The sequence below is a fragment of the Lytechinus pictus genome, chromosome 8 (assembly GCF_037042905.1).
Source record: "Lytechinus pictus isolate F3 Inbred chromosome 8, Lp3.0, whole genome shotgun sequence".
Lineage (NCBI taxonomy): Eukaryota > Metazoa > Echinodermata > Echinoidea > Temnopleuroida > Toxopneustidae > Lytechinus > Lytechinus pictus.
Genome location: NC_087252.1, coordinates 36,757,973 through 36,782,019, shown reverse-complemented (window position 1 = coordinate 36,782,019; position 24,047 = coordinate 36,757,973). Strand labels below are relative to the sequence as shown.

Below are 24,047 nucleotides of genomic sequence, written 5' to 3'. Positions count from 1 at the left end.
ATCCTACAGTTAATCCATCCCTGCCTTCGACGCCGCCCTACTAAAAACTAGCAGGCCTACTCCGTATTATGTTTCCTTAAAATCAAAACCCCATAGGTTCACAAAGATTTTAAAAAAAATATTCAGTGCATGGAGAATTTGTTCTTTTGGCGTTAACATAAGATTTCCCATTGTCGCGTTTGTTTGCCAAACGTTTCAACAACAATAAAGCTAATCGACCATTTGAACATGTTTACCATTTTAACAGAATTTAATTTCAACAATAGCACAACCTCACACAAAGTTATAAGTGGGATATATCTTTGTCACACATACACTGTAAAAAAATGAAGTGCTAATTTAGCACTGACAGTGCTTGTATAGTGTTTAATCTTACACTGAAAACGAAACTGTTTTGCTATTTGGTAACATAATTATTGCAAAGTGATTGCAGTAAGTAGTGAATTAGTGTGATGTTTGTGTCTATACCATGGTTGTATAGGTTAAATAATACATTGCAGGGGCCGCGGAACCGGGGGGGGGGGGGGGGGTTCAGCCCCCCCCCACTTTTTTCCAAAACCGTGTACAAAAACGTAAAAATGACCATATGATTGTGATTTTTAGCATGGTCAGCCCCCCACTTTTGGCTCAGCCCCCCCCCCCCCCCACTTTGAAAACCGTTCCGCGGCCCCTGCATTGGTAATAGTGATTCTATAGTCGGAGTCTAGGCCGAGAGAACTTAACGTTACTTAAAAAACTCTATAGATCTATAAATCTATATGCTAGCCCTAAGCCTAGGCTACTATCAAATGCTGGTCATAAGTGGTAAGAAAGTTTTTATGTTATTGGCAGTGTATACTTGCCTTTAATTAACATGATTATATTTTATACATTGTGTTTTACATTTCTATTAAAAAAGACATAATCTGACATACACGTAACGTTAGATCTATCAACATTGTTATTCATTTGAATGAAATTAAATATTGTATTCTAATCAGTGAAGATGCCCATGCAACTTTTAAAAGACATAATAATTCCATTTTATATATACATATACAGTACGTGTACTTTCTAAAAATTTTATCAATTGTTTCAATGCATAACTATTTGACCCACCAAAAAGATATCTAAAACCTTTAAAAAAACATTTTAAAAGTCCATGAAAGCCATACAAACCTTATCATTTTATCACAATTAACATCTAAAACCTGCTCTCTCTCTCTCTTGTATTCTTTATAATTTCTATATCTCTCCATCTCTCTCTCTGATTATGCCACTGTCTCTCACATTCATTTCCCCACTCTCTGTCTCTCTCATTCATTTTTCCTACTGTCTGTCTGCCTCTATCTCATTCCTTTTCCCCGTTTGGGTCTCTTTCATTTTTCCCTCCCTCTCTCATGTTCCCATTGTCTGTCTCTCACTTTCCTCACTGTCTGTCTGACTCATTTTTCCCACCAATGTTTCTGTCTCATGTTATCACCCCCCCCCCCCTTCTCTCACTCTCACTCCTTTTCGACATCCCGTAACCTTTGATTTAAAAAGTACGAACAACCGCAGTCTAATGTACGGTGTAAGGTATGTGCAATGTACTTAGTGTACATATTTATTTCTGATCCAATACATGTAATGAAAACATATATATATCACTATAATTGCCTCTTGACTGCTTACAGGATACACCGTGTTCTAATACATTTTTTTATTTTATAGTTAGATTTGGATTTCCCTCTGGAATGATTATTGAAGTTCTTTCTCCAGTTCAACCCAAGATGCTTAACTTAATTGAACCTCCTATCTATATTGAAAAAGAAGTCTGATATGAATCAGTTATTTAGATTTATTTCATCAATAAACTGCTTGGCTATCAGTGTGAATAGGAAGTCTAGCTGTACATACACACCTTGATAAAGAAAAATGACTCCTACCCCCTGTGCGGCCACGGGTAATTGCTGCTAGTGAGAAATAATAATTGGAAAAATAAAGAGAAAGACCGTTCTGACAATAAAATGATTTTGATACAATTAAAGATGAAAAAGCCAAAATAATTGTGAAGTTTAACCGAAATTCATAACAAAATAATATATATTTTTGCTAAATTATGATGTCACATAGGACCATAAATTATCAATTCAACCATGCTTGAACGAAAGGCAAACGTGATTCAGCACACCATCACATTCAACTGTTCGTAATGTCTTGTTGGGGCCCAAGTCGGCCAGCGACAACTTCATTTTTATGTTGTGCATGGGATAATGTTACTGCCCCGTTACAGGGATTTTCCTGATATATCTCCGCATTTCAATATTCACGACATCACTTCTTTTGCATCAAATTTTGATATGAATATAAAATCAAATCGATGTTAATGTATATATAACATACACATTTGTATATTTATATTCATGCATATATGTTCAACAATAATAGTAATATATGATTTAGAATAATAAAGGGGAAGACTATTTTTCCTCGGCAGACTGACACAAGACCCACGTGACCCCAAAATTAATGAGGTTTTGCAGTCTTTGTCATAATTTACCACACCCGAAATGGTCGTATGGTGGTTAAAAGTATTTAAAAATCTCAAGAAATTTGTTTGGTCACTACAGTCTTATTTGTACAAAAGTAATAAATGGAAAATAACATGATATAAAATACATTTTGGTAAAAAAAAAAACCCGTTATATTACATTGCATCTTCCTGTGATATTACATTAATGTGTTTTGTGCTGTTTGCACGTTACTTACAAATTATAACTGAAAATGAAACTCTGATATTCTTTAATGACTTTGTTTTTCTTATTTTTTAATTATGAAAACCAATTAAATATCCCTATTTACATCAAATCAACGATTACAATTTGCGTTTCCACCATTTCACAGTCACGCTAACCACATACATTAACCATTTTATTATCATTATTATTATCATGTTTATATACCATAATGATCAGGACAATGCACTATGTTACATGACTTAATATTTCGGGTGTAGTTTTCATAGGTGTCATTAATCTAAATATTGTACAAGTCCACCAAGTTTGATGTCCTTCAGTATCTCGATCAATTTAGCCTTGTCCCCTCCTGTTTGATTCTTCCACGCATTAAGAGCTTCCAAGGTGGCTGCTGTGTAATCTTCTTTGTGATGGGCCAATCTACTCATAGCTTGGTTGTGTGTCCACCCTAACTTCGGGCATATGGCATTATACTTCGTGTGAGGGAAATTGGCAGCAAGATTTTCAAGACTGCTCTCTGATACTTGAATATTGGCACTGAAAATGAACGTAATAATTACAATAATGATAAAAATAAAAATGAAAATAATAGTTACATTTGAAGAGCTCACTTGCAAAAGGGGTTAGGTCCATTTTTCAACGAATTTGATATTTATGTCTCAATGTAAAGATTTTTAGTAGCTCTATAAGATGATACCAAAGAAAAGTTGAAATTCCCACAAAAAAATAGCTAAAATTGCAAAGAAAATCACCTTTTTTTCAAAAGGAGTTAGGTCCCACAGATTTTTTTTGGAAAAGAATATCTTAAAAAATATGAAGACAGGTAGATTTCTTTTATACCCAATTTTATGCTCTCATGGTTGAGTATCATGCAAATCCAGTTTCGCATAAGAATATCGCAATATTGGAGAAAAAATGTTTTTCTTAGAGTGGACCTTACCCCTTTTACAACCAAACTCTTCTGAAGAACTAATTTGTCCAAAGGGGTTAGGTTAATTTTTCCTAAATTTTATTTTTTTGTCTCTAAACCTCTAAATTTTTAGTCGCCTTGATGATACCAAAGAAAATTTGAACTTCAAATGAATACGTGAATGAAAGTGGCAAATACAAATCACTTTTTTAATCAAAAGACAATTGATTCATTTTAGTTTGCTTGCAAAAGGGGTTATGTCCATAATGATAATTTTTCAAAAACTATATAGAACAAAAATTAAGAAAGGTATATTTCTTTTATACCAAATTTTATGTTCACATGATAGGGTAGTACATCATGACAATTTAGTTTCTCATAAGAATATTGCAATAAGTGAGAATAAAAAAAAAACATGGGTTTTCTCGGAATGGTCCAAAGTGGACCTAACCCCTTTTGCAACTAAATTCATCATTTATCCAGCGCTCCATACTGCATTCGTTGGTTTCTAATCGCTTTACATCATGAAGTGCGCATCTCTACTCCAAGGGGAGTACCCTAGCCAGGCACACACATGCCAATCTAATCACATCTAATCAACTCTCGTGTAACTGAACCGCTTTATCACGACACCTCTGCACACTATTATCTGTGATCATAATTATGCAGATGACAGAGAGGGAGACAGAGACATGCCCAAGAGGATGGGGGTGGGGAGGCAATTAGTAGTCAAGTATGAAGTTTACACGTAATCATATATATGCACTGACGAACTAAATGAGATTATATCAGAAGACTATGAAACTGTCACATCGGCATTCATCGATAAATATGATGTAAGAAAAGATTTGTGATATATAAGAAAGGGAGTGGGGGTATTTTTCATTTACACGGGGTTTGATAAAAAAATAGTGGAAATATTTTATCCGAGGTCGGTTCTGCGACATTGCAGGACCAACCGAGGATGAATACTTCCGCTATAATTTCAAAAGAAACGCCTGGTATATTTGTTCTATGTCCATTCCATATTAAAGTTTGACCACTCACAACCGGTATGTGGAGTTAAAAGAGCTCACAACCGCCGCGCAACACTAAACCACCCCGAGTGTGATGCTTGGGGTCGGTGTGTAGCAGCCGAGCGTCGTCTATTCAACAACCGGCTAGCCAATTTTGCTTAATAATAATAATAATAATAATAATAATAATAATAATAATATTCATAATAATATCCAGACAGACAAGGTCATTGAAGCTAGACGACCAGACATCGTTCTCTTAAAGAAGAAGGAAAAGGAATGTCTCATCATAAATATTGCGATTCCGGGAGACTGCAGAGCTTGGCGTAAAGAGGAGGAAAAGATACAGAAGTATAACGATCTGGCATGGGAGCTGAGAAGGATATGGAAGGTGAAGACGAAGGTGGTACCAATAGTCATCGGAGCCTTAGGAACAGTGACAACAAGACACAGAAGCTTTCTGGCTGTTCTAGGAGTCGAGGTGTCCTTTGAAACGATACAGAAGGCAAGTTTGCTTGGAACAGCTCATATCTTACGGAAGGTCTTGAATAAGAAAGAGAAGTGAACAATGAGAAGAGGACCCATTTGATAGAATATAGAACAATAACCCTAGATTTCTGGAAGAAGTCCGGTTGCTGTTTAATATACCAACAGAACATCAAGTTGTGGACAATGGGAATTAATAATAATAATAATATAGGGTATTTATAATGCGCACATATCCAACTTGTTAGTTGCTCAAGGCGCTCCTATATTACCCGGCTAAGCCAGGCGTTGATAGCGCACACAGCTTTTTAAGGAATAACTTCCTACCGGTACCCATTAACCTCACCTGGGTTGATTGCAGCACATTGTGGATCAGTTTCTTGCTGAAGGAAATTACGCCATGGCTGGGATTCGAACCCACGACCCTCTGTTTCAAACTCCGAAGACTAATCACTGGGCCACAACGCTCCACAAAAAAAAATTAAAGCGTAGCCGATCTAGATCTTTTCCTGATCACGGAGATGGGTCTATTAGGACTAGAATAAATGTTGCCTTATCTAGCATATTGTAATATGATTTTTTTAATTAACTGTGGATATCAGGACCTCAATATTACATTCAAATATATCTATCTATCTATTTAAAAGAAGATTTATTTGCTCCTTGTGTCTGGAAATACAATTATCACCTAAACTACACAATATACCATGAGCTTACCTATAGATATGATTTGAAACAACAACTTCTATCCAATAAAAAGAAGGCTTACTCATTTCATTGTACTTTATCGTATAGAATTCTGGGGGCAACAACCCCACAGTGACAATTTTTTGCTTTCACGTCAAGGTACGGCCGCTGGGTACGGTCGACCGGACCTGGCGACTGATGATCATGATGTGAAATCATTTCATCGTGCTCAGCGACCGACCGTTTTGGTCAATAACAATCGGTCACTGAGTACGGTTGAAGAGGTAATTCAGTGATCGATCAATCGCGACCGATGTAAGATACTAGACCACTGACTGTCCTTGTAACTAGTTTTCTGACTTTAAAAATCACGGTTTAGAAATCAAAACCATATACCCTTGACGGATATCACATGTCAACCAATTTTGTAAACAGCTGTGGCTAATATGTACTCCATGTTTTAACATACTTGACCATCGACTCTCCATCATTTGACCCATGGTAGACACAAACAATCATATTCCCGGATATTAAACAAACTATATGTCGGGTGTTTTTAAGTAGCAGCAACAATTTTAAACTCCCTTTTTTGAAAGCCATGTTGGATATTTCAACATACGAGACTGACAGTGGTCCACTGACTGCCCTTGTAACTTTGCCCATTGTATTTTCTGACGATTGAAACCACGATCGAGACAGCAAAACCATCTGTCATAGATGGATATAAAATGTGCATTTGAAATATCAACAGCCATTTTAAACCCCATTTTTTGAAGCCATCTTGGTTTTCTGGGCACACCAGACCATTGGCTGTCCTTGTAACTTTTCCCGATGTACTTCTTTACCATTTAAACAATTGAATAGAAAACGAGTTAAAGCAACCTAAGTAAGTAAGAATGAATAGGGGGGGGGGGGGTAGAAACAAAACAAAGTGCCCATATTCGAGATAATATCATCATTAGATATTGCTCCATTTAGTGTTGTAGTAAGATTTTCACTGCATAAAATCATGAAATAAAGTTGATTCTTACATCAATTGACTAAAATAATGGTATAAATTAAATGTGCTCTATTCCTCTTGTTATTGGTTTGTATAACAATACATATTTATTTCATGTTGTAATCTTTGTGTCCTAATTTTAGTGTCAACATGAGGGAAAATAATATTTTTGGGCAGTATTTTACATTTTTCAGCATTTTCCGTAAAGTCTACCCCCATGTGGTAAAAGTGAAAAAAAAAAAATTGACATCACAACATCATCAAATAATCATTCTCGTGCACCTCAGATAACTTGAAAATAAAATTGGGGGAGAAAGTGAAAAAAAAAGTTAAAAAGAGTAGATTATCCTATTGGTCTTTGTATAAGCCAATTTGGCGCCAAAGAGACCTCCCACGAAGAAAAGGAGGGGTCTGGAAATTTGGGTAACGGGGAAAATTGGCAGAGGTAAAAATGGCAGAGGTAATAACGGCAAAGGTAAAAATGGCAGAGGTAAAAATGGCAGAGGTGATAATGGCAGATGTAATAATGGCAGAGGTAAAAATGGCAGAGGTAATAATAGAAGAGGTAATAATGGCAGAAGTAAAAATGGCAGAGGTAATAATGGCAGAGGCAAAATGACAGAGGTAAAGATCATGACATGCTATATCAGCAAGGAAAAGATAGAGTCTTTCCAGTTAATATCAGTCATGATTATTGACCTCAAATGGACTCCTATCGACAAAATGAATATTATGAACAGATGAGATATTATTTGGATTATTTATAATAATTTTAGGTCTATATTTTATCGTTGATATGATTATACTCAAATATTTTCATGCCAAAATGATTTCAATAAGTGAGTGATTAAAGGATTTATCTTGGTCAGTTCGTATAGCAGTACAGCACTTCATCATATACATACCAAACGAATTGTAATGTAAACACCAATGCACGCTACCATTAACAAACTGAAATAGACGAGTTCGGGATTTCTTTGAACCACTTACATAACTTGGATAGCAGAAAAACAACAAAACGTTCTGTAATAAAAGTAATTTTTCATATTTCAACATCATAATGGATCCGAATAGATATTGATATGATACGTATATAGTTAAATGTAAATGATATAATAATAGCAACAAGTATTCATTTTTTTCAGAATAATACCTCAGTCCAAGTGGATATCAGTAACTAGTTTCTATGGTAACGGTGACCGCATGAATTTTGAAATGTGTAGCGAATCAGGGATTTAGATTTTTAGATGTTTCTTAGTTACCATTCTATCGACCTGTTTTGAAGCGGAAATTCACCCTGACAACCTGACACCCTGCTGAAAATAGCAGAAAAAATATATTGGTGAAGGTTTGCGGAACCCATCAAAGATTAAGAAAGTTATTAGAAGCTTGAGTTTTTGATCTGTGACGTCATATACTAGTAACTACCCCGTAATTTATGCACCAAAATGTCTACTTTTCAATTTTTTTGTCAGTGGTCCATTATTCCTAATTAAAAAAAATCTTTCAGGACCGGATGTGAAATTATTTGCATGTTAGAATCTTTAAGGTACAATTAAAACCATTTTCATATGTTTAGAAAATGTCATTTCATTGATATTTTTAATTACACCATATATGAGGAAAACTGCTCGCAAGTGACGTCCCCATTAAATGTAAAATTTTAGTAGCTTTTTTAAATCATTGATGGATTCCCCCTTACTATCACCAATATCATTTTAATAAACTTTATGTCAATGTGAATTTCCCCTTTAATAAATGCAGTACAATATTTGGGACTCAGAGTGTTTTTTTTTTTCATATTTGAATATTAGAAGAGCTATTTGACTTAAGAAGGTCGTGCATATAAGTCCAGGAAAAAAAAGAAATACCAACTCAAGTGTTATCATCAGGTACCTTTGTCATTTTTACCTCTGTCATTTTACCTCTGCCATTTTTACGTCTGCCATTTTTACCTCTGCCATTTTTACTTCTGCCATTATTACCTCTGCCATTTTACTTTTGCCATATTTACGTCTGCCATTTTTACCTCTGCCATTTTTACCTTTGCCATTTTTACCTCTGCCATTTTTACCTCTGCCATTTTTACCTTTGCCATTTTTACCTCTGCCATTCTTACACCGAGCCGAAATTTGAACCCCATCATTTTTGGTCGAAAGGGACCCCATTGAAGCAAAAAAAAATATTACAAAATAGTAAATGAAAAAAAATTAATAAATTTTGGCACACAAGTCCTATGGCAGCTGTTTTAATAGTGACATACCGTACCACACTTTGAGTGTATCGAACTGTCGAATGGCATGACGCTTGACAAGTTTAAAGCTAAATTACAGTAGTTGCAGTAAAACACTTATTTCATGAGAGAGTCTGTAAAACCAAGGTTAAGTATTGCTTTATCATCGTCGATCCAGATCTGGTACAGTTACATGAACTGAACTTTGTGAAATCATAAAATCTAAGCTGAAAAACAATCACACTGAAGATCGCCAACACAGATAGGCATACGCGGTACAGTGTATATTATACTGCTGGAATAAAGACCTGACGGAAGTGCCCGAATCCGCGCTTATTTCTCAGCGATTACACAATTTCTTCCAGAATCCTTCGGCACATGTTTTTTATTCATATATTGGATTCTGTAAAAAGTCATTTTGAGATCGTTACCACAACTGGCATTTATCTTTAAGATTTCGCGATCGGTAACCATCCTCTCGCTGGACCTTAAACATTGTACGTGAAAATAATGAAACGCATGAAAAGCTGTAGACAGGAATAAACGTCGTTTCTGGGGATTTATTCAACAATTTCTGACATTTTACTAAATCCCCATTCACCGACGGTAGTGTGCTAGTGCGAGCCTGCATGTGTAATCTGGTCGGCAATTCGGAGGACGGTTTTTTTTTCCAGATTTTAATTTCTTTTAAATGACATTATATTATCTTGAATGAAGGCCCACTATTTTCGTTAGACTCTAATCTTTCTTTTGATACTATGTAAGTTCTATAAAATATCGAAAATATGTGTTACCGATGAGTTATTCCCCGGGTTATTCCTTATTTTTTAATTTTCTGCCGGAGAGGGAAAAATGGCAGCCGTCTACGAGTTGTGCTTTTACAAGGCTTTCCGATTAAATTTTCGATATCCTGGCCAATCAATGCGAGCGACAAGTTCCAAACGCACGCACATCTACAAGCGCAAAGCAGCGGCACAAATCGCTATATATAGCGACTGGTAAATACGTCTGTAAGGATGATGACGTCATCCAAGATGGCAACTTACGTTGACCAACGAAAGGATCGAAGATGACGATGTTTTGATCATCATTTGAAAGGAATGAGCGGTAACTGCGGTCTAAGGTACGATATTTCTTAATTTTAAACATTTTTTCGTAAATATGGATGTGATTTCTTTTTCATAATGTGACATTTTATGTACAAAAAAAAAAACGATCCGAAAATCGGGTTTCCGCCGAATGTTAGATCTAACGTTACTGCTAATACGTTGTCTGTACGTACGGGCCTCCAAGCTCTTCATTCTATGTATTGGTGAGTGGGCCAACGCAGTTCAGCGGAAAAACCAAAATACAGAGACTGAAGCTTTTGGTCTAGAAAGCTGAAGACGTAGAAAAAAAAAGAAATGCCGCATTTTTTTTAAATTATAGATCACCGCTTGTATTCAAGTATATATTATAATCATGTAAACTCACCGCTACTTTCATCTGTATAACCTATCAAATTATTTTAAGATAGTATTTAAAAGACATGTCCACAAGAGCAAATATCTAATTAAAAAAACGAGAAAAAAAAATTGCATAATGCTAATTTTAACAAGTTAAGATGTAAAATCATAGAAATTAAGTTTCAATGTTCACTTATTATTTTGCAAAACTGTTAAATCATGTATGTGCTCATCTTTGTCCGTAGGCAAATGGGGAACTGATGACGCTATCCACTCACTATTTATTATCTAAAACGCGTTTCACACATTATAGTGAGAAAGAAGATTGGATTCATCCTTGAATATGTTGGGTTACCACTGACACACGCTCTCTACAAAAAAGAAATATTCAACATGGAACACAATGAAGAAAAAGAAGAAGAAAAAAAAAGATTATTGAGTGGGCTACGTCATTGACTTTCATTTTTATATAAAAAAAAGGGTATAACATTTTAAAGTTTCGCAAAATTTCACACAACAGTTATATGCACATCCTGGCCAGTATGCAAATGAGGAGACTGATGACACCACGCACTCACTATTTTTGTATTTTATTATATGAAATATGAAATATTCTAATTTTCTCACCCATGTCATTTGAAATCGAGCTTTATTCCTCCCTGAACTTGTGGAATTAAAATTGTTTAACATTCTGTAGTTTAGTCAAGTTTTACATTATTGTCAATTCTGTATAAATTGAAATATTGTATAATTTAAACAATAAAAAACAAAAGACATAGTGAGTGATAGACATCATAGACTCTCGCATTTGCATGTCACTGAGTTGTGCATATAACTGTTTTGAGAAAAATATGCGAAAATTCAAAATATCATAACTTTTTTATTTTACATCAGATTTTGATGAAGGCTTCAGCTTCATGATTGTTTTTTTATATATATCTTTTTTAAATATTTTTCTTTATTTATTCAAATTAATACATTTCTTGGGGGCTTTGACCTTTAAATATCATTTTTTTTATAACGTACATCCTATTTTTATTAAAATTTCAGTTTTATGCTAGTTTGATTTTTTATATATTTTTCCTGAAATCCCACTTTTCTCGAGGGGGGGGGGGGGGTTGGTTGGGTCGGGAAATATACATAGTATAGGCTTACTTACTGATAATCTTTATCTGCAGATCCAGCCATGGCTCTCAATTTGTTTGTAGTAGTTGTTGACACACTGTGAAAATGTAATAAATCGATTTCATTCCGATATAACTACCGCGATAATTATACAACATTTGAATAGCTAGAAATCCTATTTTGCATAACTGATTTGTATACATATCCATCAAGGAATCGACCTTAGTAAACAAAGGTCCTTTTTTTTTTTTTTTTAAATTACTCCTGTTAGAAGCGTAGGAATTTTTGCATGATTCGCGTGACTAAATATTCGTTTCAAGTCAACTTCCAATTTTAAATATGATACTGACTCACTAAACTATTTGGTCTCAAAGTCGAACAAAATAACTTGATTATAGGAGTAAACGATTCCAATGTCTAATTTTACAAGCTTTTATGATGTGCTGGCTGCACGCATTATTTACACAAATAATGATTTGACTCGATCGAAATATCGATGTGAATGGACATTAGCAGTCGGGTATGTCAGGTTTTGCGAGAGCGACAGTATCTCGAATAACAGGGATTGATCGTCGCATGACATAATCTTTTTGGAACTCACCATATAGCTTTCCTGTACAAAGTGAATGGGGTTTTCTGACCTGCCCTCACAAAAAATCATATAAATAAGCACCACGGTGGCGGATTTTATTTTCAAATATGTTAAAGAACATTCAATTTCAACGAGGTGCTTGGATTTTATTCAAGAAAGAAGACACGTTTATGATGAAAAAATGCAAGCAATTTTTTTCCTAACAGTACGTTATTCTTTGTTTTCAGCGTTTGTGCTACGATACTCTTTAAAATGATACCATGCTTGTCATGATCATGCCATCACGAAAAGAGCAGGATTCAAAAGTGTTGGTTGAGGTCTGAATTGAAAAGCTGCAAAACGAGCAAAAAAAGTTTGGAAATCTGAGTTTGGCCAATATTTTCTCCCAACTCCCAATGTTACACAATACATATTTGATATCATTCAAACGATCATTTAATTCTCTTTAAAATGATACCATGCTTGTTATGATCATGCCATCACGAAAAGAGCAAATTTCAAAAGTGTTGGTTGAGGTCTGAGTTGAAAAGCTGCAAAACGAGCAAAAAAAGTTTAGAAATCTGAGTTTGGCCATTATTTTCTCCCAACTCCCAATGTTACACAATACATATTTGATTTCATTCAAACGATCATTTAATTTTCTTTAAAATGATACCATGCTTGTTATGATCATGCCATTACGAAAAGAGCAGGATTCAAAAGTGTTGGTTGAGGTCTGAACTGAAAAGTTGCAAAACGAGCAAAAAAAAATTAGGAAATCTGAGTTTGGCCATTAATTTCTCCCAACTCCCAATTTCCCAAAATGCATATTTGACATCATTCAAAAGATCATTTAATTCTCTTTAACATGATACCATGCATGTTATGATCATGCCATCACGAAAAGAGCATGATTCAAAAGTGTTGGATGAGGTCTGAATTGCAAAATCTGCAAAACGAGCAGAAATAGTCAGGAAGGGTCAACACAGAACATGATTACGATCATGAAAGTTCATCTGTGTTGGTAAAAGATAACGATTTTGTTGAACTTTGGTTCACAACACAAAAAACAGAAAATAACGAAGAGTTACCTCGAAATTTTCGGCTGCTAACTGCAACCTTCGTCAGCGATGTGACCCGATTTGACCTTAGTGACGTAATGGTCGATGATCGGGTCGTAGACATTCGGAAGCTTGTATCGCCCCCCGTCTCTGTTGAGAGAAGGTCTGAACGCCCGGATGTAGATGGCCTCTTTCACACCTCTCTCGAAGTACCGCGGCTCCCTGTTCAGCACTTGTACCTTGTTGATGTCAACACGATGGCCAGGGGATTCGATGTGGATGTGCTGAGATACCTCGGAGGAAGTGGAGCTAGGGCGTCGGTGTTCAAGGAATCTTGTCCTAAGGGAACGTTCTGTTTCTCCTATATAAGATTCCTGACATAGACCCTTAGTCGTCTGTCCTTGACAAGGAATCAAATAAATAGGACCGGTGATATCCTTCTTCTCTGTCTTATCTTTCGGCGCAACCAAGTACTGTCTAAGGGTCCTTGTTGGTTTGTAACACATCCTAATGCCAAATTGACTGAAATTCCTACGAAGGGCTTCCGATAATCCTTTAACGTACGGAAGTACAATCTGTCCTTTGGGTGGCTTGGGGTTGTCCTTTCTAGGCGGAGACTTTCCTTTAGCTGAGTTATCGATCTTGTTGAAGACCCAACTAGGATAGCCGCACTTGGAGAGAGCCCGTTTAACGTGAGCTTTTTCCTCAGAAACGGTGACTGGATCTGTGATAACCGCTTCCGCTCGATGGAAAAGAGTCTTGATCACACCAAGCTTATGTTCAAGTGGGTGATTAGAGGAGAAGTTCAGGTATTGGTCGGTGTGCGTAGGTTTACGGTAAACTTTGATATCCAAGTTGCCGTCTGGTTGAATAACCGTCAAAGTGTCAAAAAATGCCAGTGACCGTCCTTCCTCACCTTCAGTGGTGAATTGAATGTCCGGATCAATCAAGTTCAGATGATCAGTAAATTCCTGCGAGAATTCTTTCTTGAGTTTAGTGTGTGTATCATCAACATATCGAAACCACCATATTGGAGGATGAGGTGCTGACTCAAGAGCTAATTGTTCAAAATGTTCCATGTACAGATTACAAACAATGGGGGAAATTGGCGATCCCATCGCTGCTCCATGGATCTGCTGATATTATATGCCATTGTGAACAAAATAAGTACATCGCAGGCAAACATCCAACAGTTTCACAATGTGGTCCACTGATAAGCGAGTCCTATCTTTCCAAGTGTTCACGCTCTGAAGTTTGGATTGGATAATCTTCAGGGCCTTGTCAATAGGAACTGAAGTGAAAAGAGCTGTCACGTCATATGATCTCAGTTCCTCGTCTTCCTCAACACGCGCATTCTTAATACATTCAGCAAAAGATTGAGAACCAGTTACATGGTGACAAGTCTGACCAACTAAAGGTGACAGAATGTAGGCAAGATGCTTGGCACAGTTATAAGTAATTGATCCAATACTACTTACAATCGGTCGAAGTGGAATGTTCGGTTTATGGATTTTAGGGAGACCATAAAACTTAGGAGGGGTATCTGTAGTTGGGTATAACCTGCGATATTCGTCTCTGTTGATACCACCGTCTCTCTCTATTTCTTGTAGAGCACTAACAAGTTCCTTCTTATACTTGCTTGTAGGATCCTTCGAACCAAGTTTCTTGTAAGTGTTGGTATCATCCAAAAGATATTCACATTTGCTATTATAATCACAAGTGTTCAGAATAACCACAGTCCTACCTTTGTCTGCTGGTAAAACTCTGATGTTCTTGTCTTTCTTCAAATCGTTCAAAGCCTCAGTTTCTTCTTTGTTGAGATTGGGCTCGAGTTTTCTCGGTCGGCTCAGTAATCCAACGACTTTAGATCTCAACTCAGTAGCACTGCGTTCGTTCAACTTACGGCATGCGGTTTCCGTACTAGTGATGATGTCAACAGCGGGAACCTCTGTAGGCGCTACGGAGAAATTAAGCCCTTTCACTAACACCGACAATTCAGAATCTCTCAACAGACGATCAGAGCAGTTTTTCACCCATTTACCGATGCAATCTGACGCGATGTTGGTGTTAAAATTCCGAGAATTTTCCGCGTTTTTCTTCTCCAACAACCATGTCATATTTATTTGATTCCTTGTCAAGGACAGACGACTAAGGGTCTATGTCAGGAATCTTATATAGGAGAAACAGAACGTTCCCTTAGGACAAGATTCCTTGAACACCGACGCCCTAGCTCCACTTCCTCCGAGGTATCTCAGCACATCCACATCGAATCCCCTGGCCATCGTGTTGACATCAACAAGGTACAAGTGCTGAACAGGGAGCCGCGGTACTTCGAGAGAGGTGTGAAAGAGGCCATCTACATCCGGGCGTTCAGACCTTCTCTCAACAGAGACGGGGGGCGATACAAGCTTCCGAATGTCTACGACCCGATCATCGACCATTACGTCACTAAGGTCAAATCGGGTCACATCGCTGACGAAGGTTGCAGTTAGCAGCCGAAAATTTCGAGGTAACTCTTCGTTATTTTCTGTTTTTTGTGTTGTGAACCAAAGTTCAACAGAATCGTTACAGAACATGATTCTTTTGTCTGTGTCAATAGAGATGAAAATCCATTCTAATCAAGACCCTGCTTCTGTAGTGGTGGTTCTGTGAGATAACATGGTTTGAGTCGTGAACATGTGTTACGGTCTTAAACTGTAAACTCTTGCTATAGTGTAACTCGCTTCCAAGCTCATTGAAAATGTGTCCAGTGTGTGCGCGCACTGCCTCTGTGTTGTTTGGTACCATTTGTTTGTACATCAACGCACCGGATGCACGCATAGGATACACTGCATGCACACGTACACGATCGCCTATGATTTTCTCTAAATGAAAAATATGCTGAAGTTTTTTACCAGGTTATTACATGTCTTAAATCTCTTTTATTTTGTGATGAGAAAGATGTGGTTTTTTGTCTAGAACGGACTACAACTCCACACCCCAAAAGAAAAACGTAAGTAGTTGGAAAAAAGAAACATACAGAGTGTTTGTACATGAATATTTTATTGAAGCGATATTCTCGCATAATTTCCCCATTCACTGTGCGCTCGTAAATTATATTTTCAATATAACACTTTTACGCAAACTTACCCGGCGAGTTACACTATAAGCACGATTCGCTTATAAGATCGTAACAGTCGTGGTATGAAATACCCATGCATGTTTGTTTGTTTGTTTGTTTGTTATGTGTTTGATTGTGCAGATGTCTGCTTGATTCCATGTTGATGTTAAGGTGCATGAAAATAATTAAAAGAAACCGCTGAGAAACTCACCAATCACCACTGAAAAAAGAACAGTGACTTTCAATATTGTGTCATTTTGCAACTTTTGAATTTTGAACTTGCCCCCACATTTCAAGGCACTACACCATATGTTAACGATAATCACATCATGTAGGGTATCATTTTAAAGAAAATTAAATGATCTATTCATTAATATTAATTACACATTGATATTTGCTAAAACCGATGAGGAATTATTGATCAAAATCAAAAGAAACCGCTGAGAAACTCATTCATCACCACTAAAAAAAAGAACAGCGACTTTCAATATTGTGTCATTTTGCAACTTTCGAATTTTGACCTTGCCCCACATTCCAAGGCACTGAACCTCCATGTAAACCATAATCTTATCATGTAGGCTATCTTTTTAAAGAAAATTAAATGTTCTATTCATTAATATTAATTACACATTGATATTTACTAAAACCGAGGAGAAATTATCGATCAAAGTCAGATTTACAAACCTTTTTAAGTTTATATATATATATATTTATATATATTTATATATATGCATATATTTAGCTATGGATCAATTCTAAATAAAGTCATTTTCAAATTTTGCCTTGATAAAACGAGCGAAAGCCCGCCGTGAAAATCATTGCAGCTGGTATTAACACAAGGTTATCAGAATATACACCACTCACGTTCGACAGATATTAATCAAAATTTGCGCATATATGCTAATTGTAATTTGTACAAGGGCGTTGCAGTATAATGAGTCCCTCCGATTCTATTAGTATATGATGAAAATATGATATCCTTACCTTATTTATTACCTTTTATGAGATATTCGGTAAGTAGCTTCATGTAATGAAACAACAGCGTCAGAATGTAATGGGTGGTCTGTGGTTGCACTAGACTACGAAATGCGTTCATGACTCAAGCCGCAGTATGTGAATGAGCACTTTATTGATCACGCCCATAATAAAGTACAGAGTTCACGTCGGTATACACAAAACGATACATATGTTTATAGGGTGGAAATATATTTGGAATCATTAGCGTGAATTGTGTAAATATTTTTATTAGAATCAACATAAGGCATGTTGAAGTCAAAATGCTTAATATTAAAGTTGATAGAAGAAGGAAAAATACCGATAGATTTTGTATTTAAGCAAAGTCTACATCTTTTATAAGTTGCTCATTGACATAGTAAATCTAAAAATCTTCTAGCTTCTTGATTTGCACAGTAGAAAAGTAACCCGCCCCCCCCCCCTAATAGGCTCTTCCATGAACGTGAAAACTCCGCCTCGGAAATATGCCAGTTTAAATGTTGTGACGTCACGTCATGCCCTAGGTCACCGGCTGTGCGCAGAAAACACAGAAAACAACTACATGTACATTGCATTTCCAACTAAGCTTATTCTCCTTTTTGTTGAAACTGCAATGCAATACCCCTTCGTCTCTTTTGTCTCATCTGTGTCCAACACCCAGAATGTAAAATAGTTAAGAAATAATATAATATAAATAATATAATAATAATACGATGCATACATATATAGAGCTATTCCATGAATTGTATATTCTACTGCACTTATTAGTACTCCTAACATGATTGTTGCTAATTAAATAGATGTGGTTTGAGCTTTGACTTAAACAAAATACAGATGATAATTCCAAACTTCCAGGGGTAAGCTTTTTCTGCATAATTCTCAGTTGCATTTATCATCATTGGTACATGTTCCCCCACCCAACATTATCTGATTATCTTTCATGCATTTAGTATATTTTTCTTGGCAGTATGAAGTGAAAAAATTTATGCTGAAAATAATATTTCCTTCGGCTTTTTTTTTTCAATTAGGCTAGTCAAATTATCCCAACATGTTAGAAACTTTTCAGAACTAAATCCATGCAGAAACTAACTAGTTTTTAATTTGCCTGTCAAGCAGCTCTATAAAAGCCAGACTTTGACATTCTGAAGTTCCACAATTAACATTTTACTCTATACACTCCAACATCAACCTTTGATCATTGGACTTCATTTCTGGATTGTCTGTGCATCTCCATATAGTATTTTTTACCAATGTAGTACTGTTCTTGTCCTTTCCCCACTTAAAAGGCAGCCAGCGTCCTCCAGTTTGAGCTATTCTGTAGCAGTTCATCAAGTAATTCATATTCATATTGGTAGCCTCCGGGGTCTTGCTGAATGATCAACTGCCAGTTCGATTACCTTGGGGGTTCCACAATATGGCTTGATAGGAGCGCAGGTAGATGAAAGTATGTTTCTGTTAAGCAATGAAATTTAATACAAAGTATTCTGCGGAAGCAGTTCGTATCCAGGCCATCAGGTCTGTGTTTCTGAGACATGTTCAGTCCTCATGTCACACATCAGAAGAGAAAAACAGAGTGTGGTTTTTGAGGGAGACATTGCTGTTTGACCAGATATTGTGTAGGTATTAAAATGTCCGCAGAGCACCATTCTAATCCTACAGTGAATTTCATATGTATCCCCTTGGCCAGTTATCGAACTTCTTATGTACATGCATGTTGCTGACGTCTTCATTACATAGGTATTTTTTATGTTAGCTAATGAAGTGATCTTTCGGAGGAGGATGGATTACTGACATGTTTTGTCTGCTGGTTATCAATCCATTTCTTTTGTCTGGCATTCTCCCCAATTGGTAAAATAGCTTCCTTAGCTCTGATAGGCTGCCTGTCAGTCTGCAATATCTTCACCAAAGATAAGGGCGGAAATGTCTTCAATTGTAGAGTTAGGATTTCATTTTTTCTACAGCTACCCTCTCCATTACCATAACGAAATTGATTGCGTATGACTAAACGGATCAGGGAAGTATGCAACCTTGACAAACCCTGTGAGTACCTTGAACCAGTCACTTAAACCATCTTCCGTTCTTACACAAGGAACTCTCAAAGATTGTATTGATGGTAGTAAGCATGGTTTACGGTCACTGCAATAGGAATCTGGTATTTTCAGCATAGTACGCAGTGAGAATATTTGCTCAGCACAAGCTGGGCTGGAAACCTGCTTGTTCTTGCCCATGTTTTTTTTTTAAATATATATTCTTATTTCATTATTATTATCCATTGGAAAATCTTGCTAGGAATGGAAAAAAAAGCTCTAGTCTTCAGCTATCACTTTGATAGGGACAGCCTCTCAAGAGTCATCTGAATTCATAAGACCTTTCAGCACGAATGACTTGAGCAACAATATCAAAGCAAAGCAGAAGAACAGGGCAGGTGCACTGGATGATGCTCTCTGTGAGCAGATCAAACACCTTTGAACTGTTGTAGACTGATGCCTACTTGACATGCTAAGTTACTGTCTGAGTGAAATCACAATGCCAACAATATGGAGGAAATCAAGGGTAGTCGCCTTACTCAAACCAGGTAAGGGCCCAGCCCACCAAAAGGACTAAAGATTTTTATCTCTGTTTTTCCCCCACATACAAGCTCTTTGAAAGGCTCCTACTTTAATATCCGCATTGTTCTCTTTGTGGATGTGCTGCTCCTTATCCCGGAACAGGCAGGATCTAGGCCAGAAAAGTCTTGTATTATTCAACTGCTGAATCTGACACAGTACATCGAAAATGGCTTCGAGAAGGGGCTGATAACTTGAGCAGTCTTTGTTGACTTCTCCGCAGTATATGACACTGTGAATCATCGGATACTCATGAGATATATCTGCGGGATGACAAAGGACCTTGAGCGGACACAGCTGATCGAAGACATCGTCTAAAATCGTTGGTTTTCTGTGAATCTTGGAGGTTCCAGCAACAGACGGCGAATGCAAAACATCTGCACAAAGGGCCAACCAATCCCCCAAGTACTAAGACCTACATCTACGCTGATCAACTTTGCATTGTCTAACAAAAGCAGTCTTTTGAAGAGGTGGAAAAAGCACTCAGCGATACTCTTGCAAGACTGATTCCTTACTACGCTGGAAATCACCTTTGGGTGAATCTACATGTAGAGAAAACCCAACTGAATGTGTTCCACCTCAAGAACAGTGATGCAGATGTTATGGTAAATTGTTTGAACACACCAGCTATCCATTCTTCCTCGGCGTCACCCTTGATGCTTCTTTACATGCAAAGAACATTTTACCAAGACAAAGGATGGAACAAGGAACAGCATCCTTAAGATGCTTGCCAACACGAAATGGGAAACAGATACCAAAAACATCTATACGACAACCCTCGACAGTTGAATATGCAGCCCCCGTCTCGTGTAAGTCATCCCCATACTGCAAATATTTTTCTAGCCTTGAATACTGCTTGCGGACTAATAACCGGCTGTCTTCAGCGAGATGATTTTTACCTACTGTGTCGTAGTTTCCTTCGCTCAACCGAATCCATTGATGGCTTTGCTCCGGTCTTACCATCTTCACTATTAGTCCAGGATAGAAGTGGCATAACCTTGTTTTTTGATATATACATGTAAATGTACAATATTTTTTGATGGTTTGTTGTCAATTCGAGGGTGCTGATTAAGACTCACTAGGTCCTAGGAAATATTGTGCGTAACATATAGTCCAGGATATGCCCCAGAGAAAATTGAACAAACCTTGTTTTTTTATGTGTACATTATTTTTTTATGGTTTCTTGTCAATTCGAGGGTGCTGATTACGAATCTGAATGATGCCACTCGTATAACCTTAAGCATTTTCCGCAAATTGGCAAAATCCAATATGCCGCCAAAATATGCAAATTACCCATGGAAATCATAAAATTGTCCGCACATTGGCTGTGAAATGCATGAAATTGTGTGGCAGGAGTGAAATACTCTCTGAAATAATATTTTTTAACAAAATGTTTATTTTCCTGATATTCAAAATGGCCGGCAGAGGCCATTGTATACCCTATTATGTACAATATGAATACGGAAAAATAATTTTCACAAAAATGAACACTAAACTGCTAAAAATTGCGATGTATGAACGAAGTAATATTTGCAAATCATTGCTTTTTTAGATATCTAAAATAGCCGCCACTGGCCCAAACAGTAATGCGTACAATGGCAATGGGGGCCAAAAAATTAACAAGAGTGATCACTAAAATGTTTATTATGTGGATTAAACAGGTGGAATACTGACTATAAACATAATTATTAACGAAATATATTATTTATATGCCATGTATGTGATGAATGTTGTATTTTGATATTCAAAATGGCTGCCAAAGGCCCTACAAATATCATGCACAATGAGAAATGGGAGAAAAGAAATCACAAGAGTTAGCGCTAAAATACATATGCGATAAGTTAATTGGATACTGTCTAAAATCGTATTTTCTAACGAAATAAATCATTAAGGTTTCTAGTTTGTGTTAAAACATGTATTTCGACTTTCAAAATGGCCGCCTCGATAATAAAAAGTTAAGTCCACCTTAGGAAAATGTTGATTTGAATCAATAGGGAAAAATCAGACGAACACAATGCCGAAAATTTCATCAAAATCGGATGTGAAATAAGAAAGTTATGACATTTCAAAGTTTCGCTCATTTTTAACAAAATAGTTATATGAACGAGCCAGTTACATTTAAATGGGAGAGTCGATGATGTCACTCACTCACTATTTCTTTTGTTTTTTTATTATTTGAATTATACAATATTTCAATTTTTACGAATTTGACCATTAGGACCTCTTTGCCTGAAGCACAAAATGTTGAAATAATGGAATTCCACGTCTTCAGGGAGGAATGAAACTTCATTCCACATGACAATGACGAGAATATCAAAATATTTCATATTTCACATAATAAAATACAAAAGAAATATTAAGTGAGTGATGTCATCAGTTCCCTTATTTGCATACCGACCGAGGTGTGCATATAACTGTTTTAGGAAATGAAGCGAAATTTTAAAATGTCATAACTTTCTGATTTTACATCCGATTTTGATGAAATTTTCAGTGTTATGCTTGTTGATTTTTTTTCTTTTTATTCAAATCAAGTTTATGTTGGGGTGGACTTGTCCTGTGTATTATGTACAATGCAAAGTGGGAAACCAATATTCACAAGAGTGAGCACCATAAATGCACGTAATAGTGATATATGAATAAAATATTTTCTGAAAGCATAATTTTCAATAAGATATATCATTTATCCCCATAAATACGGTTGTTTTAAAGTAAAAATGGTCGCTACAGTCCCTTACGGTATCATGCACAATATGAATGGGGACAAATCATTTCAACAGAATTTGGCTTTGCTTGGTCAAATGGTGATGAATAAGTAAAATGATGTCTAAAAACATGATTTATAACAAAATATATATCTTATGTAATTTAGGTGATGGATACTGTATTTCAACATTCAAAATGGTTGCCATATGCCCTTTTTGTGAACATTATTTGTCTCCACCCAAATTGTATATTATACGATAAGTGCCTATGGTGGCCATTTTCAATTTAAAAATGCAGCATTTACCACCTTAATTACACAACATTATGATATATCTCGTGAGAAACCATGGTTCTAGACAATAATTCACCCTTAAATCACAATTCACAATTATATGCAATATTTAGAGTCAAGCAAAGCCAAATTCTGTCAAAATGATATGTCCAATGTTACAATGTACACAATACTTTTAGAACCTATGGCAGCCGTGTTGGATTTCAAAGTACAGCATTTATTACCTCCACTATGTTAACGACCAATATGTGATGTATCTAGTTAGAAATAATGTTTAAGACAATATCTTTACTCGTACATTTTTTTATTCTCACTCTTGTGAAAATTAGTTTTCCTGTTCACATTTTACATACTTTAGTTAGGGCTTGTATAGGTTATTTTGAATGTCAAAATACAGTATTTATCACTTATATGGAAGAAGAAATGCGATGATTAAAAAAAAAATGTTTTCAAATAACGTTTTACTCATACAACAGGATTAAATGGATATTATAGTCAAGCAAATCCAAATTCTTACAAAATTATATGTCCCAATTCACATTGTAGATAATACTGTTAAAGCCTATAGGGGCCATTTTGAATTTCATAATACAGTATTTATATCATGCATGACAAAAGAAATGATATGTCCTGCTATAAAACGTGTTGTCAGACAATATTTTACTCGTAGATCACAATTACATGCATTTTATGTGTCTTACTCGTGTGAAAATTAGTTCCTCCTTTCGCATTGTACATGATGAATAAATGGGCTATGGCGGCCATTTTGAATTTGAAAATACAGCATTTATCACATAAATGGCATATTTACAATTATGTTGTTGTCAGTATTCCACTCGTTTATCTTAATAATATGCATTTTAATGCTAGTCAATCTCGTCATTTTTTTTTTGCCCCGGCCATTGCCATTTTTAGTGTACGCAATACTGTTTGGGACAGTGGCGGCTATTTTAGATATCAAAATACAATGATTTGCAAATATTACTTCGTTCAAACATCGCGATTTTTTGCAGTTTAGTGTTCAATTTTGTGAAAATTAGTTTTCCCTATTCATATTGTACATAATAGGGTATACAATGGCCTATGCCGGCCATTTTGAATA

At 36.2% G+C, this 24,047-nt stretch overlaps 2 protein-coding genes across 2 annotated transcripts; both read right to left on the bottom strand.

Moving 5' to 3' along the window:
- Nucleotides 1-13,298: 13,298 nt before the first annotated feature.
- On the bottom strand, nucleotides 13,299-14,369 carry LOC135155299 (uncharacterized). The gene has a single exon (XM_064104247.1). It carries the CDS (start codon nucleotides 14,367-14,369, stop codon nucleotides 13,299-13,301), a length of 1,071 nt encoding a protein of 356 aa, XP_063960317.1.
- Nucleotides 14,370-14,393: 24 nt separating this feature from the next.
- LOC135155298 (uncharacterized) lies at nucleotides 14,394-15,368 on the bottom strand. Its single transcript, XM_064104246.1, has one exon. The coding sequence runs from the start codon at nucleotides 15,366-15,368 to the stop codon at nucleotides 14,394-14,396; it is 975 nt and encodes a 324-aa protein (XP_063960316.1).
- Nucleotides 15,369-24,047: the final 8,679 nt, after the last annotated feature.

Bases quoted from the DNA above. Each gene is read 5' to 3' on its own strand.
- LOC135155299 (XM_064104247.1), bottom strand. From the start codon at position 14,369: ATGGGATCGCCAATTTCCCCCATTGTTTGTAATCTGTACATGGAACAT.
- LOC135155298 (XM_064104246.1), bottom strand. From the start codon at position 15,368: ATGACATGGTTGTTGGAGAAGAAAAACGCGGAAAATTCTCGGAATTTT.